The sequence below is a fragment of the Pyxicephalus adspersus genome, chromosome 10 (genome assembly GCF_032062135.1).
Source record: "Pyxicephalus adspersus chromosome 10, UCB_Pads_2.0, whole genome shotgun sequence".
Classification (NCBI taxonomy): domain Eukaryota; kingdom Metazoa; phylum Chordata; class Amphibia; order Anura; family Pyxicephalidae; genus Pyxicephalus; species Pyxicephalus adspersus.
In genome coordinates, this window is record NC_092867.1 from 26,658,924 (window position 1) to 26,671,038 (window position 12,115).

The 12,115-nt window shown below is 38.5% G+C and overlaps 1 protein-coding gene across 2 annotated transcripts in view; it reads right to left on the reverse strand.

Annotated features, from left to right (window-relative positions):
* Nucleotides 1-10,151, reverse strand: part of PAPSS2 (3'-phosphoadenosine 5'-phosphosulfate synthase 2) — a 29,794-nt gene extending 19,643 nt beyond the window's left edge. For both annotated transcript variants that reach the window (XM_072423758.1, XM_072423757.1), the window contains exon 1: nucleotides 10,010-10,151. In XM_072423758.1, coding sequence (XP_072279859.1) covers nucleotides 10,010-10,021 — 12 coding nt within the window. In that variant the 5' untranslated portion in view covers nucleotides 10,022-10,151. The remainder of the gene's footprint in view (nucleotides 1-10,009) is intronic.
* Nucleotides 10,152-12,115: the final 1,964 nt, after the last annotated feature.

Genomic DNA, 12,115 nt, shown 5'->3' on the forward strand with positions numbered 1-12,115 from the left:
ATTGTTCCATCTTTGCTTTGAATCAGATTTGGGTATTTCTGGTAAAGCACATTGCAATCTTTCTGGAGCAATGGGAAACACTCATTTGTTTGGCTCCCTATATAATATCTGCTCATTCAGCTCAAGCCCAAAGCCCTTTAAACCTCCTCCTGATCCTGCCTCCACCATCCATGTTTTAGCACTTTTGAAAGTAAATGGGTTCTTACCAGTAGCCAAATTGTACATTTTTATCCTTTTGGGGAAACACTGACTGCGGCAAAACCTTGAAAACTAAAAGAGGCATGAGCCTGTTACTTCAAAAAGAGCTGCCTAGAAAAATAAGTATTTTGATCCCTGAGATTTTGTACAAACTAATAGTAGCTGCTGTTGTGCACCTAGTAGTAGAGCCTGAGCTCCTGGTAATACAAAAGGATGATTAACATTTGCTGTGTACACATTTTAATGCCATTTCACTCTCAAACTGTGACGTGTTTTTAATATGTTTTTTTAAAATAATTCCTGAACCATTAATTTAATGTTCAACTAAAATAAAGAAAGGTAACTATTTTCAAGGAACTGGTGATGTGGCATTATGGTGTCTATATATGTTTAATATTTTAGGACAAACAGAACTTATTACTCATAGGCAGGGCAAAGGACAGTACTGTATGAGGTCTTTATTTCCTTGCTTTTCCTCTGGCACAAGCAAACATTTACTCCGCTGGCTCCAGCGGAGTCATTCCTTTCTGCTGCCCTTTTTAAGGCATTAAAAAAAAAGACTAAAAATGACTAACAGCAATGTAAATACTCTGAAACAAAGCACACTTGTTTCTGAATATGTGTTGCAGACAGACCCTTATACATCGTTTTTTGCAGGTAAAGCAGTAACTGTCCACACATTTATCTTTATAGGAGTTCTATTAGATTGCCTGCAGCCAAATTCAGCTGGGCTCCTAAATACTGCACAGTGCAACCCTTCCTCTCATTTGAATGCACAAGGCTGCAGTGGTCCAAAAAGGGGCCTGCATTTTTATTGGGCTCCACATTTGGTCCATTTAAAGTAGTAGAATGCCACATGGGATAGAGGGAAGAATGATAATCTATCAAAATTCTATTTGCACACCATTCCAAAAGGAATAGTGAGCAAATTCCATTAGATAACTATATTTATAGGACAGAACTCCATGTTCAATAGAACCAATTTACAACAATTCCAAAAACAGTTTCAGAGATTTGCAGGTTCCATTTACAATTAACAATTCTACACGTTGAGTGCTAGCTTTTTCTAGATATGGATATCTGACTTTCTACCATGTGCCAAGCACCCAGCCATCCTTGACGGTGGTTGTTGATGATTGCAGTCCGTACTCGAATTGTTAAAATTCCACTTACTCCATATTTCAGTGATCACATCCTGAAGAAAGTAAGAAGGAATCTCTACTATAGGGCTCAAAGGGTTTCAAAGCTGCCTCTAGTCTACCTAAAACTAAAGACTGAAATCATTATTGGGGTGTATACCATACAAGAGAATCTAATTTGACAAGTTTGCATCCATGATTACTAATTCAAAAAATGGGTTAACGTCGCTTCCATAGCCGTTTATCCAAGAAGTCCATGCTATTTACAACATTTAAATTATAATAAATTATGATATTAAAAAAATTAACAATATTTTTTCCCTATTATAATAGACAGCTTTTATCTTTGTGAAAAGTGTAATGAATATTTGCAAAATTCATATTTTATGTGTTTTAGTTCCACTAAGGGTTACTTTATGTGAATTTGCATGTCACTATTCATTCCCAAGCAGAATCTGTTTTTTCAGTATGCAGAGGTATGAATAAGTTTATTTTATTTTAACATTTAGTTTTCTCAGGCATCATTTGGTATTCTTATGTCTATATTGGTTTTGCTTTGTAATTCCAAAACACATAAAATACGAAAGCAAAATCCTAAAAACAAAGTCAGATGCAAAGCTCTTTTGTGTCAATGTCCTAGAACAAATAAACATGATAAAATATTCTACTTACACAAGCAAATTACAAACAGTTGCTACATATTAACACACAAAATGACGACCTAACCACGCACTGATTTTAAAAAGCAACAATTCAATACCTAAAGTTTTGAGCAGTTTTGAAAAGATAAAATTGGCTTAGTTTCAATAAATCTTTTACATGAACAAAATCTGACAGACGCAACCAGTTTACCAATGGCCATGTAAAAACTCGAGTCTGATTTAAATACATTTTCAATGTTGAGGAACTTTGTTGCTCCCTAAAATATTGATGCTTTCTGGCTAACATTAACACGGTGTATACAGTTGTATTTAAGTATACAAAAAGTTATTGGAAATATGAGCTTGCAGAGTTTATATAGTGACCTATAAAACTCAAATCACAATTTCCGTGCAAATTCTTTCATTTAACCAGAACTTTGCCTCTTTTACAGACATTTCTAAAGTAAGTTAAACGTGTTCAAATAGGCTGACCTTATACATAGGGAGGGACGTATGTACCTCCTATGTCTGTCGGTATAGATAAAACTTTACAGTATATACAAATAATCATGAATTATCAAATCGTTATTTTCTTTAGGATAATCTACAGCCAATGACTGTGAATCAAGGTTTACTTTCCAGGGAAGGAGAGAACCACAGTCAAATTCCCACAACAAACCTCTATTCATGAAGCAATGGTTTGGCAAAGTTCCAGGTCTGCAGCCTTCTACAGTGATGCCTCAAAGGTCCTTTTTGTAAGAGCAAAGTGAATTGAAGGCTGCACTGTAAACCTGAGCTCTGCTTTATGAAATGCCCCTCTGATAGGCAGCCCAGAGGAGACTGCGGGCCATTTTGCCTTTCAGTGCCGGGTATGAATTCAATAGCCCTGTGTCCATGGATACAAACCATGCAGTGTGCACCCTGTTAATCAGAGCACACCAAATTTCCAGCCATGTCCCACCCGATTGAGATCAAGCAGCAATATTCTTGGTTTACTTGAAGAAGCCTATTTCTCAAACTTTCAGGTATATTAAAAGAACACACAGTTTTTTGCATAAGGATATTCTGACTGTGCTAAGGAAGGCAAAACCTTAATGGTCATGTCTGGAAACCTTATGCTGAAGGTTAAATAAACTACTGTGTACAAAATGTATATAAACTGGCTATAGATATACATCACAATATAATAATTACCTATAAGATATGACAATTACTCCCTGGAATCTACTATCATCTATGGGTTACATGTTCAGACTAGTTCTCATGAACCATAACTATCTCCCCTCCCTGATATTAGAGGTAGTGAACTTTTACATACAGCAATGAGCTACTTTTAAATGGACTTAATCTTCTACTTACTAGCAAGTAAACCTATGTAGATTTTTCACAGTATTTTGGGGTTTTGTAATCTAATATGTAAAAATTAAAAACACTTTTATTCTCGGTGCTGATAGTAGAAATCTTTAGGTGCATATTGAGTTTGGCTCCATTTAGGACCACCAGTGGCAACTGGGGACAGAGCATGACACTGGATTGCGGACAACTGGGCTTCCAGGAAAAGGGAGCTGATTACAGGATGGAGGAGAAAGATCTGTGTCAAGTGGTAAGTATATTTGCTTTATATTTAAATGCAGCTTGGGTGCAACTCAGTGTACAACTTTGCCATACCTGGCTGTGGGGAATGTTTTGTAATTCTGACCCAATATTTATATATATATATATATATATATATATATATATATATATATATATATTCATATACTACAGATAATAGATCAGGAAATTTTGGGCTAGTATACACTAATATTTGAGACTAGTTAAGATCGAATAACTTTGCACTGTGCTATTTTATTATTATGAACGCATGACATTCATGTTAACAAATTCACATTAAGGCCTAAAAAATAAAAGCAAACAATAGATTTTGGTGTTCTTTCTAAGGCTGATATGATAAAAGCCTTGGTCAAGTCTGCACTTTATCCATCCTCAGGTTGCAAGGAGGATACATGTAGCCAGTGTAAACAATATAAAAATATCTCAAACCTGATCCCAGGACATTACTAAAAATTTTGTTCAAATCCTCTAAAAACAGCAGCCTTATAGTAACAAAACATAAATATGCATTTAGGGTTATAAGAGTTCATATAGTACTGAAATGTGATTTCAACCATTACACATGAGGAGGTCAAAAACATGTTAATGTTAATTATTAGACAAGCACAATTTACCTTAACTCACTGGAGAAAAGATAACTCTTGGCATTGATCAGCATACTTTTGTTGACTTTATCATACTTTAAAACATAACAATATAGATGTAATCCAGCACATTCCTGGCATACTAAACTATGCTCAGTTCATTAGGGAAAACTATTGCTAAAGAAAAAGTAAAGCAGACAATGGGGTTAATGAACTAAAGGTATATATGATGTCCACTTAAAGTAGATTCCCATTTTTTGGGAATGGACTTTAATTAACAGATGAAATAGTTTGATTGTGATTAGGGTTGTCTGTACAACAAAGGTTCTGAGGCCATTGTGGCTGTTTGATACTAAATGATAAATTCTGCGATCCTTTGCCTCATTCACACCAGATCCTTTATGTCCAGACCCTGTTCTCTTTTTGACTATCCATTTACCAGTATCATCTCTTAACCTATTCAATGAGAATAGGAGGTGAAGTCTGATAACGAAGGCTAAGACCTGTGGTTGGGTGCAGTGGCTCAATTGAATGGCTGCAGTTGGAAAAAACTACTTGTGCTACTGTGCTGGCAGTTGTGATGGATTGGAGTTGCAGTTCTTGTTTGCAACATATTGCTTCCCGCCACCCTTCAGCAAACAGCGGTTTCCATTGACTTGAATACAACAGCCTTCAACCGCAGATTAGATCAGTAGGAAAATGGTTGAGGCTTAAAATGCAGCAAACCTCAGTGGTAATGACAAAGAAGTGGAGTGCAGTTGAGAATTAACAAAATAACCCCCAGGTTCATTTACACAGTATTGTAGGGGGGCAGAAGCAGTTAGCAACTCCAATGTTTGATTTTAAATGAAATATTAAAAAATCCAAAATCTCAAAGTTTATGGTGCTAACCAAGATATGGCAGAAAAAAAGAAGTCTGCAGGATTAAAGCAAATATGATAGCTTATTCCGTTTCATCCTTGACATCTATATATTGTAAAGTCCTGGGGTTATAATGGTTCCTCTTTTTGTGTGAATGTTAAGTCTATAATGGTTCCTCTTTTTGTGTGAATGTTAAGTCACGTCTTTCATTTCTGAAGCTGTAATGATTTAATAGGCATGTGGTGACAGATGAGAGAAGACTCTTTTACTCATTGTAATCAGGCAGTGGTACTCCCTCAATGATGTCATTCACCATAAACCCCCTATACAAATTTTCCACGACTACACTCCTAAACTCAAATTTCAAAGGACTCTTTTCCACAAGTAAAAAATAATAACCCTGTTCTCTATTACAAACAAATTGACATTGTATTGTACACTTCCTAAATGAATCAATGTAGAGCACATACCAGAACTTCCTCTCTAGAAAAGCAGTACCATGTGCACAGATAAGCTAGAGTAATTTTTTTTGTTAAGTACATCTGCAGACCAGACTACGTATGACTCCCGAATGTCCCTCTATGTTTTGGTTAAAAGTTAACATTGCATCCGGCAAGACTGATGGCATTTCTAGGAATAAAAAAAAGTTATAAAGTTTGGATCACCTACAAGAAACACTCCGTGCTACTGCATCTACAAAACAAAAACCTTACTGATGGCGTAGCGGTTTAAATCTACCAATACAGCACTGGGCTGGGTTGAGGAATTGTGGTCATCTTAGTAAATACACAGACAGTAATCTGACTCATTCTTACAGACATAAATAGATCCTGGTGACTGGGGATGGAAAGATGTACGAGAATTTTTTTTTGTGTTATTACCTTTTTTTGTTTCAATGGAAAGGATATAAAATAAATCAATATAAAATGAGTAAACTATGCAAGATAACCAATAAATTGTATTAGCCATGGCATTGTTTTAGGAGGTACAGTAGTTAATATATAAAATATATATTGATTTTATCCTTACATACATACACACAGAGGTAGACATAGTGAGGTTTAATGTGTGCCAATGCACTAGGGACCTGCTCTGCCAATAGGTACCTTCAGGTCAGTTTAGTAGGGGGGCCACTGTTGACTATGTCTAGCACAGTACAAATACACACTTTCTTTCTAAACTTTGTGCACACACATGTGCAAAGTCATAGTGTGTGGTTTTTAGAATTGTGAAATATTATGAATGAGTAGCCTTGAACTTCTCCTTATGTGCAGGTCCATTATTGCACCACAGTGACATCCGCCAAAAGTAAATACAGATACAGGGTAAAGCAGGGTAAAGCTGGCAAGTAAACTGAGTTCATAGCCTACAAAAACAAAATTGTATATTGAAACTGAGTCTCTTTCTTTACCAGCAACTATAACAAATATTTAGTTATCTTTTAATTTTCTTAGGAAATACATTGCTTATGATCCATTGGCCCATCCCCACCTAATAACGCATGGACATTAATTCATTTAGCTGTCTGCCCATAACGGAGCAAAGCAAAGTTCTGTGATAACCGGTGTACGGCACTGAACGAAAGCTGATGCTGTCTGACTGCAAGCCACAGGTTGTCCTTAAAAGTACAGGTTATAAAATATTTATTGAACTTACTAGGGGAGAAGATATAGTTCCAAGCCTGCACACAATGAGGGTTTTATGAATGTTTAACTTGAGCAGGCCTTTGGAAAAAATCCAAATGGGACATTGAAAAACAACAGAAAAAATATGTAGACTACCTTGGCTAACCTACAGTTATCTGACCGTCTCTGGTCACAATGCTTTCCGAGTTCGTGCCCCAAAACAAGTATGGAGCTAAAACAAAGTCAAACTTCATGACATACCAGTTTCAGGTCAATATTATAAGTAATTATCCAATATTGAAATCCTACCTTACTAAAAGGCTATTTCGCGCATAGCATTGTTACTCATTTTGATTGTGGCATCTAAAGCCACTTGTCTTGGAGCTTGGTCATGCTGACCTCAAGCATTGGTGACTGCATTGTCTGATATATTTACACTTAGTGGCCACATTTTATAAAAGTACACCTGCTTGGTAAACTATGCAGACATGTTGGTGCCAGATGTGGTTGTTGCAGCCTTTTAGAAACAGCTGACCCTCCTGAAGTACAACCTCCTAAATTTAGGGAGAACCAAAAATGTTAGGCGAGAGACAATCCTCCATCATGCCTTAAAAAGAATTGGCAAGAGCAGCTAAAGACCAAGCTGGGTAAAGCTGCGTACACACTTGCAATTTTTGTCGTTGGAAAGGATCTTTCACGATCCTTTCCAACGACAAGGGGCTGCAAGATGCATGAACGATGCTGTACATACAGCACCGTTCATGCTCTATGGAGAGGGGAGGGGGAGAGCGACGGAGCGGCACCCTGCTGCGCGCTCTCCCCTTCCCTTTCATTACGATCGGCTGTCGTCCGTCGTCCGTGGCTCCGGCAGGCGGGTCGTCCGGACGATGGACGACACCGACTGTACACACGGAAGATTTTCGTCCGATAATTGGCCGATGCCGATTATCGGGCGATAAAAATCTGGCGTGTGTACGTAGCTTAATACTTCTGCAAGCCATTTAGAGAAGAACAAGGCAATGGAAAGGAATAGGTCACCAAAACTAGACAAGTAAAACAGTGGAAAACTACCTAGTCTGACAAATCAAAATCGTAACAAGACATTAACATGGCAGAATTCCAATTTTGTGCATACAGCATATATCCATAGACCGATCCTGGGGAAATGCAATGATGTGGAAATACAAATCCTTAACACCAAGTGATCGTCATCTGAATGTGACAGCATATTATTTTTGAAACCCCTGGGCACCTCTTCTGGACAAAATTAAAGGAATATGGTAATGAATGCGCCATGTAAAGGGGTCCTTTAAATTTGGTTGCTTGTAATAGAAAGTTCACCATAAACACTGGGTTTTGAAAAGGGTTGTATAAAATCAAATGCATAAGTGATGTCCTACACAGATGGTTTGCCAGCAGACATGCTTAGCAAACACAAGAGTGCAGAATGTTGAATAACCATGACACAGAAAGGCCATATATGCACAGCCAAAATGTGTACTTCACCTGCACAGTTGCCAAGGTCTGGCAGCAGAAGTGAATATATTCTTAGTTTCTAGAAATGCCAATTTTCCTACTTGTTTGATTAAAACATATGAGCATGCCAGTCAGGCGCAGACTGGATGGAACACTGTCATGTCTCCATAGGTGATTTTTAGTTGTGTTGATACAACTACTGGAATTAGGAGCAGCAACCAATCCATAGTTTATAAAGGTGACAGTCTATAGTTTAATGATGGCACAAATGGCTCATTATGGTGTGAGGCACACAGTGGAATGTCTCAGCCTTTCATTCCTTTTGCTATCACAATGCTGCAGTTTTAAGTTCTAAGTTCATCATTCCACTGCATGCAGTTGTGTAGCTTACACCATAGGAAGTCATTTGTTCCATGTATTAAAGACTGCAGAGGGTTACTCTGCAATTATAGACATTTTTGTAGCTTTAAACTGACAATCTCCTCCTGTGTATTTTACACCACAAGGATCAACTGGCTTTATCTGTTCGGCAAACAATCACTACCCACAGGGATGAATTCCTGACAACTTTAAGAAGCATAGCTTAGCTGCTAATTATCATCAGTGCTACTATGGCCTTACAATGCAGCGTAACACTTTTCTTCTTGTTCATGCACATAACAGTTATATGATATTATTGGCCTTTCTTGCATGATAATATCTAGTTGTGGACACCTATTTCTGTTTGATCTGTTTTCTGCAGATGTATGGACAATGTGAACAATAGCTAAATGCATGTCAAAAAGGCATTTGAAGGTTTGGGAAAACCCTGGCTGAGAAACACTGCTTAAACACTGCCCACATACCACAGTAGGGGGAAATACCAGAAAACTACAACAGACTGCTAATAATGTGAGCTCAGGAATATACTAATGTGGGGCAGCAGCCCTCACAATCCCAAACATCCCCACGGGATGTTACTAATGTCGTAAGCAAGTTCCACAATCATTGACACCGCTGCTTCACATGACACTAATACTACACCAAAGAAAAAAAACGTTAAAATAGCAGTGATCAGATGGCTGGGGGTGTCAGTGCACGAGAGATGCTGCAGAACTTCTTAGGGCTGAGTTACCTAATGCTGGTCAGACCTGTCAATCACCAACCAGTTTTACAAAATCTCAGAATTTCTGCATTAGTTTTGTAGGATGAAGTATGCAGATCAATACAGGCGAATACAACGCAAGAAGTATAAAGACCAATGTCAGGGGCACAAGTGGTATGGGCACCAATCCTGGTGAGTACACAACCAATATAGGGGAATACAAGGCAAGAAGTATGGAGACCAATCTTGGGGAATACAAGGCAAGAAGTATGGAGACCAATCTTGGGGAATACAAGGCAAGAAGTATTCAGGGACACAAGAAGTATGGAGAACAACACAGGAGAATACAAGGCAAGAGGTATGGGTACCAACCCAAGTGAAAACAAGACAAGAATTACGGAGACAAATGCCAGAGGCACAAGAGGTGGAGATGGATCCCACTGGAGTACAAGACCAGAAGTATGGAGACTGATCACAGGAGATACAAAAGGTGTAGAGACTGATTCCATGTAAAAGTATGGAAAGATAACACTGATCCTAGGGAATGCAGTAATTATGAACAATAAAAACAAGAATGAACACAGACATGAATTCATACAAACAGTACTAACACTGATCCTAGGTAAGACAAGAAGTAACACAAAGTACCACAATATGAACACTGATCACAGGGAAGACTCTGATGGAAATACTGAAATAAGAGCACAGCTTCTATGAATAATAAATACTTTGTATACAAGCATAGGATCCCATAGAGCAGCTGGAAGGATGTGACAAAGTTCCGTACCGGCTTGGACATGATGGCAGGATCCGGCTGCTGTGCCTCTCACACTGTGCGCTGAATGTATCCCGGTGTGATGATCGCTCCCGAATCCGAGGTAATAAGAGGCCGGGGAGACACGTAGCACAGTCCCCGCACCCACCCCATGCCCCGCCCCTACACTAACCAGCACTCAGCAAGCATCGCTTGGGGTACTGACAAGAATCAATGGCGGGGGCGGGGCCTGTGCGGGGCTTCACATTGGCTCCGCCCATATAGGTTTGTCCCGCCCACTGCTCATCACTCCTATTGAGCTCAAAGTTTATGGAGGAGGTTGCTGGTGTCACAGGGAGTTACTGAGAATAAAGGTGACAAGGCTTATTGTGGCACAGGTTACTGATATTGTATGCATTGTGTGATCTATAGGTGTCATGACATACCTTGTGTAACCTAGGTGAGCAGAAAATTGCAGATCAGTGTGGATGTTGCACTGTAATGTCATGATCCTACCTATCACACCTTGATGTGTGTTCATGCATTGCATAGTATTATATGATCAGCATGAAAAATATATGTTGCATTCAAGGCACATGGAAAGGACAGCCACATTCAGCAATTTGTATTACATTAACACAGGTTGTCATGAGCTTTCCTTTACTAATATTATTAATATTATATTAATAATATTATTAAACAGGATTTATATAGCGCCAACATATGCAGAATGACAGACAGTGACACAGGAGGAGAAGAGGACACTGCCCCGAAGAGCTTACAATCTAAGAGGTGGGGTTTTGCTCATTACTTTGCAGAGATCCTATTATTTAAATGGCACACCAAGGCACCACTGCTCCTATGCCCTGCATTGCAATAATGCACAAGACTCTGTAATGCACTGCCATGGGTTGTGGTGCGCAGTTTTGGGGGGAAAAAGCTGCATGTCCTCTTTTTTGGTCTGTTTCTTAACGTTAGGACTAAAGCTAGGTACACATGTGCAATAATTGTTGTTACAAATCAAACGACTAATGACCCATCAACAATTTTTTACAAATGTTTTGAACAATCATTTAGTGCATGATTCTGTACATGCTGTAACGATACAATCCTTCAAAGATAATCTATCAATAATGTACACACACTGGATACGATCGTTTGAAAGATACGGGAAGTGACGTGTACCGGAGAAAGTATACCACAGAACAATCCACGATCACTACACGACTGTATAAACAATAGATAGCGAACGACCATCACCTAAACGGTCGCTCATTTCCAGCGACATTCCTCAGTGGTCGGCATTGCTAGCCTGTGGTTGTGCACTTTTTTTGTTAACGATTATCGAGCAATTGGTCGTAAATCGTTGATTTCCAACGACAATTATTGCACGTACGTAGCCCTTTACACAACAGTATTGGGCCAAAGTCATCGTTATCCTAATATAAATATTACCAGCGTGAACATTTTACCTTTTATTAGTCCTGGTGACCGTTGTCAGACAAAGTGAGGGGAAATCCAACATTCTGAGCTGTCAAGAGGACACCTAATCCTGTGACAATTCTGTTAATTTCCTGTTGTATCTGTAGAATTAGAATAGAGTGGAAACCTGTTCAAATATTCCAAATTTAGTTTTGAACATGAATAAAAGCATGGAAGCTTTCATCTATATGATATGAAAATACTATTCCCTAGTTGGCAGGCTAATCCTATAACTTGTGATTCCTGACCTAGGACAAATATACAGATCGGGCAGTTTGACTTCCTGAACTGCTGATTGTTCCACATTGGTAACTACGAGTAGTTAGAGACAACCAGGGAAGGGGCATTTCTAGCAGGGGGTCAGCAGCCAATGTATTTATCTTTGCATTGAATAATCTTTTAAAGGTGAACTCCAGACACAACAATTCTACCTTTTTTCTCATCCTTATTCCTTAAAAGAAAGGCAATGCATTCTCTAAACCAGTGTTTTTAAATTTTTTTTAACATTAGGGAAAACCTTGAAATAGCTTCTTCAGGGATCCCCTCCTATAATTACTATATTCACAGCTCACATTATAATACATGGTGGCCATTTGCAAAAATTACACCCTTACAGCCAAAAAGATTATTGGTGTCAGATAAAGTGACCTGAGAGTC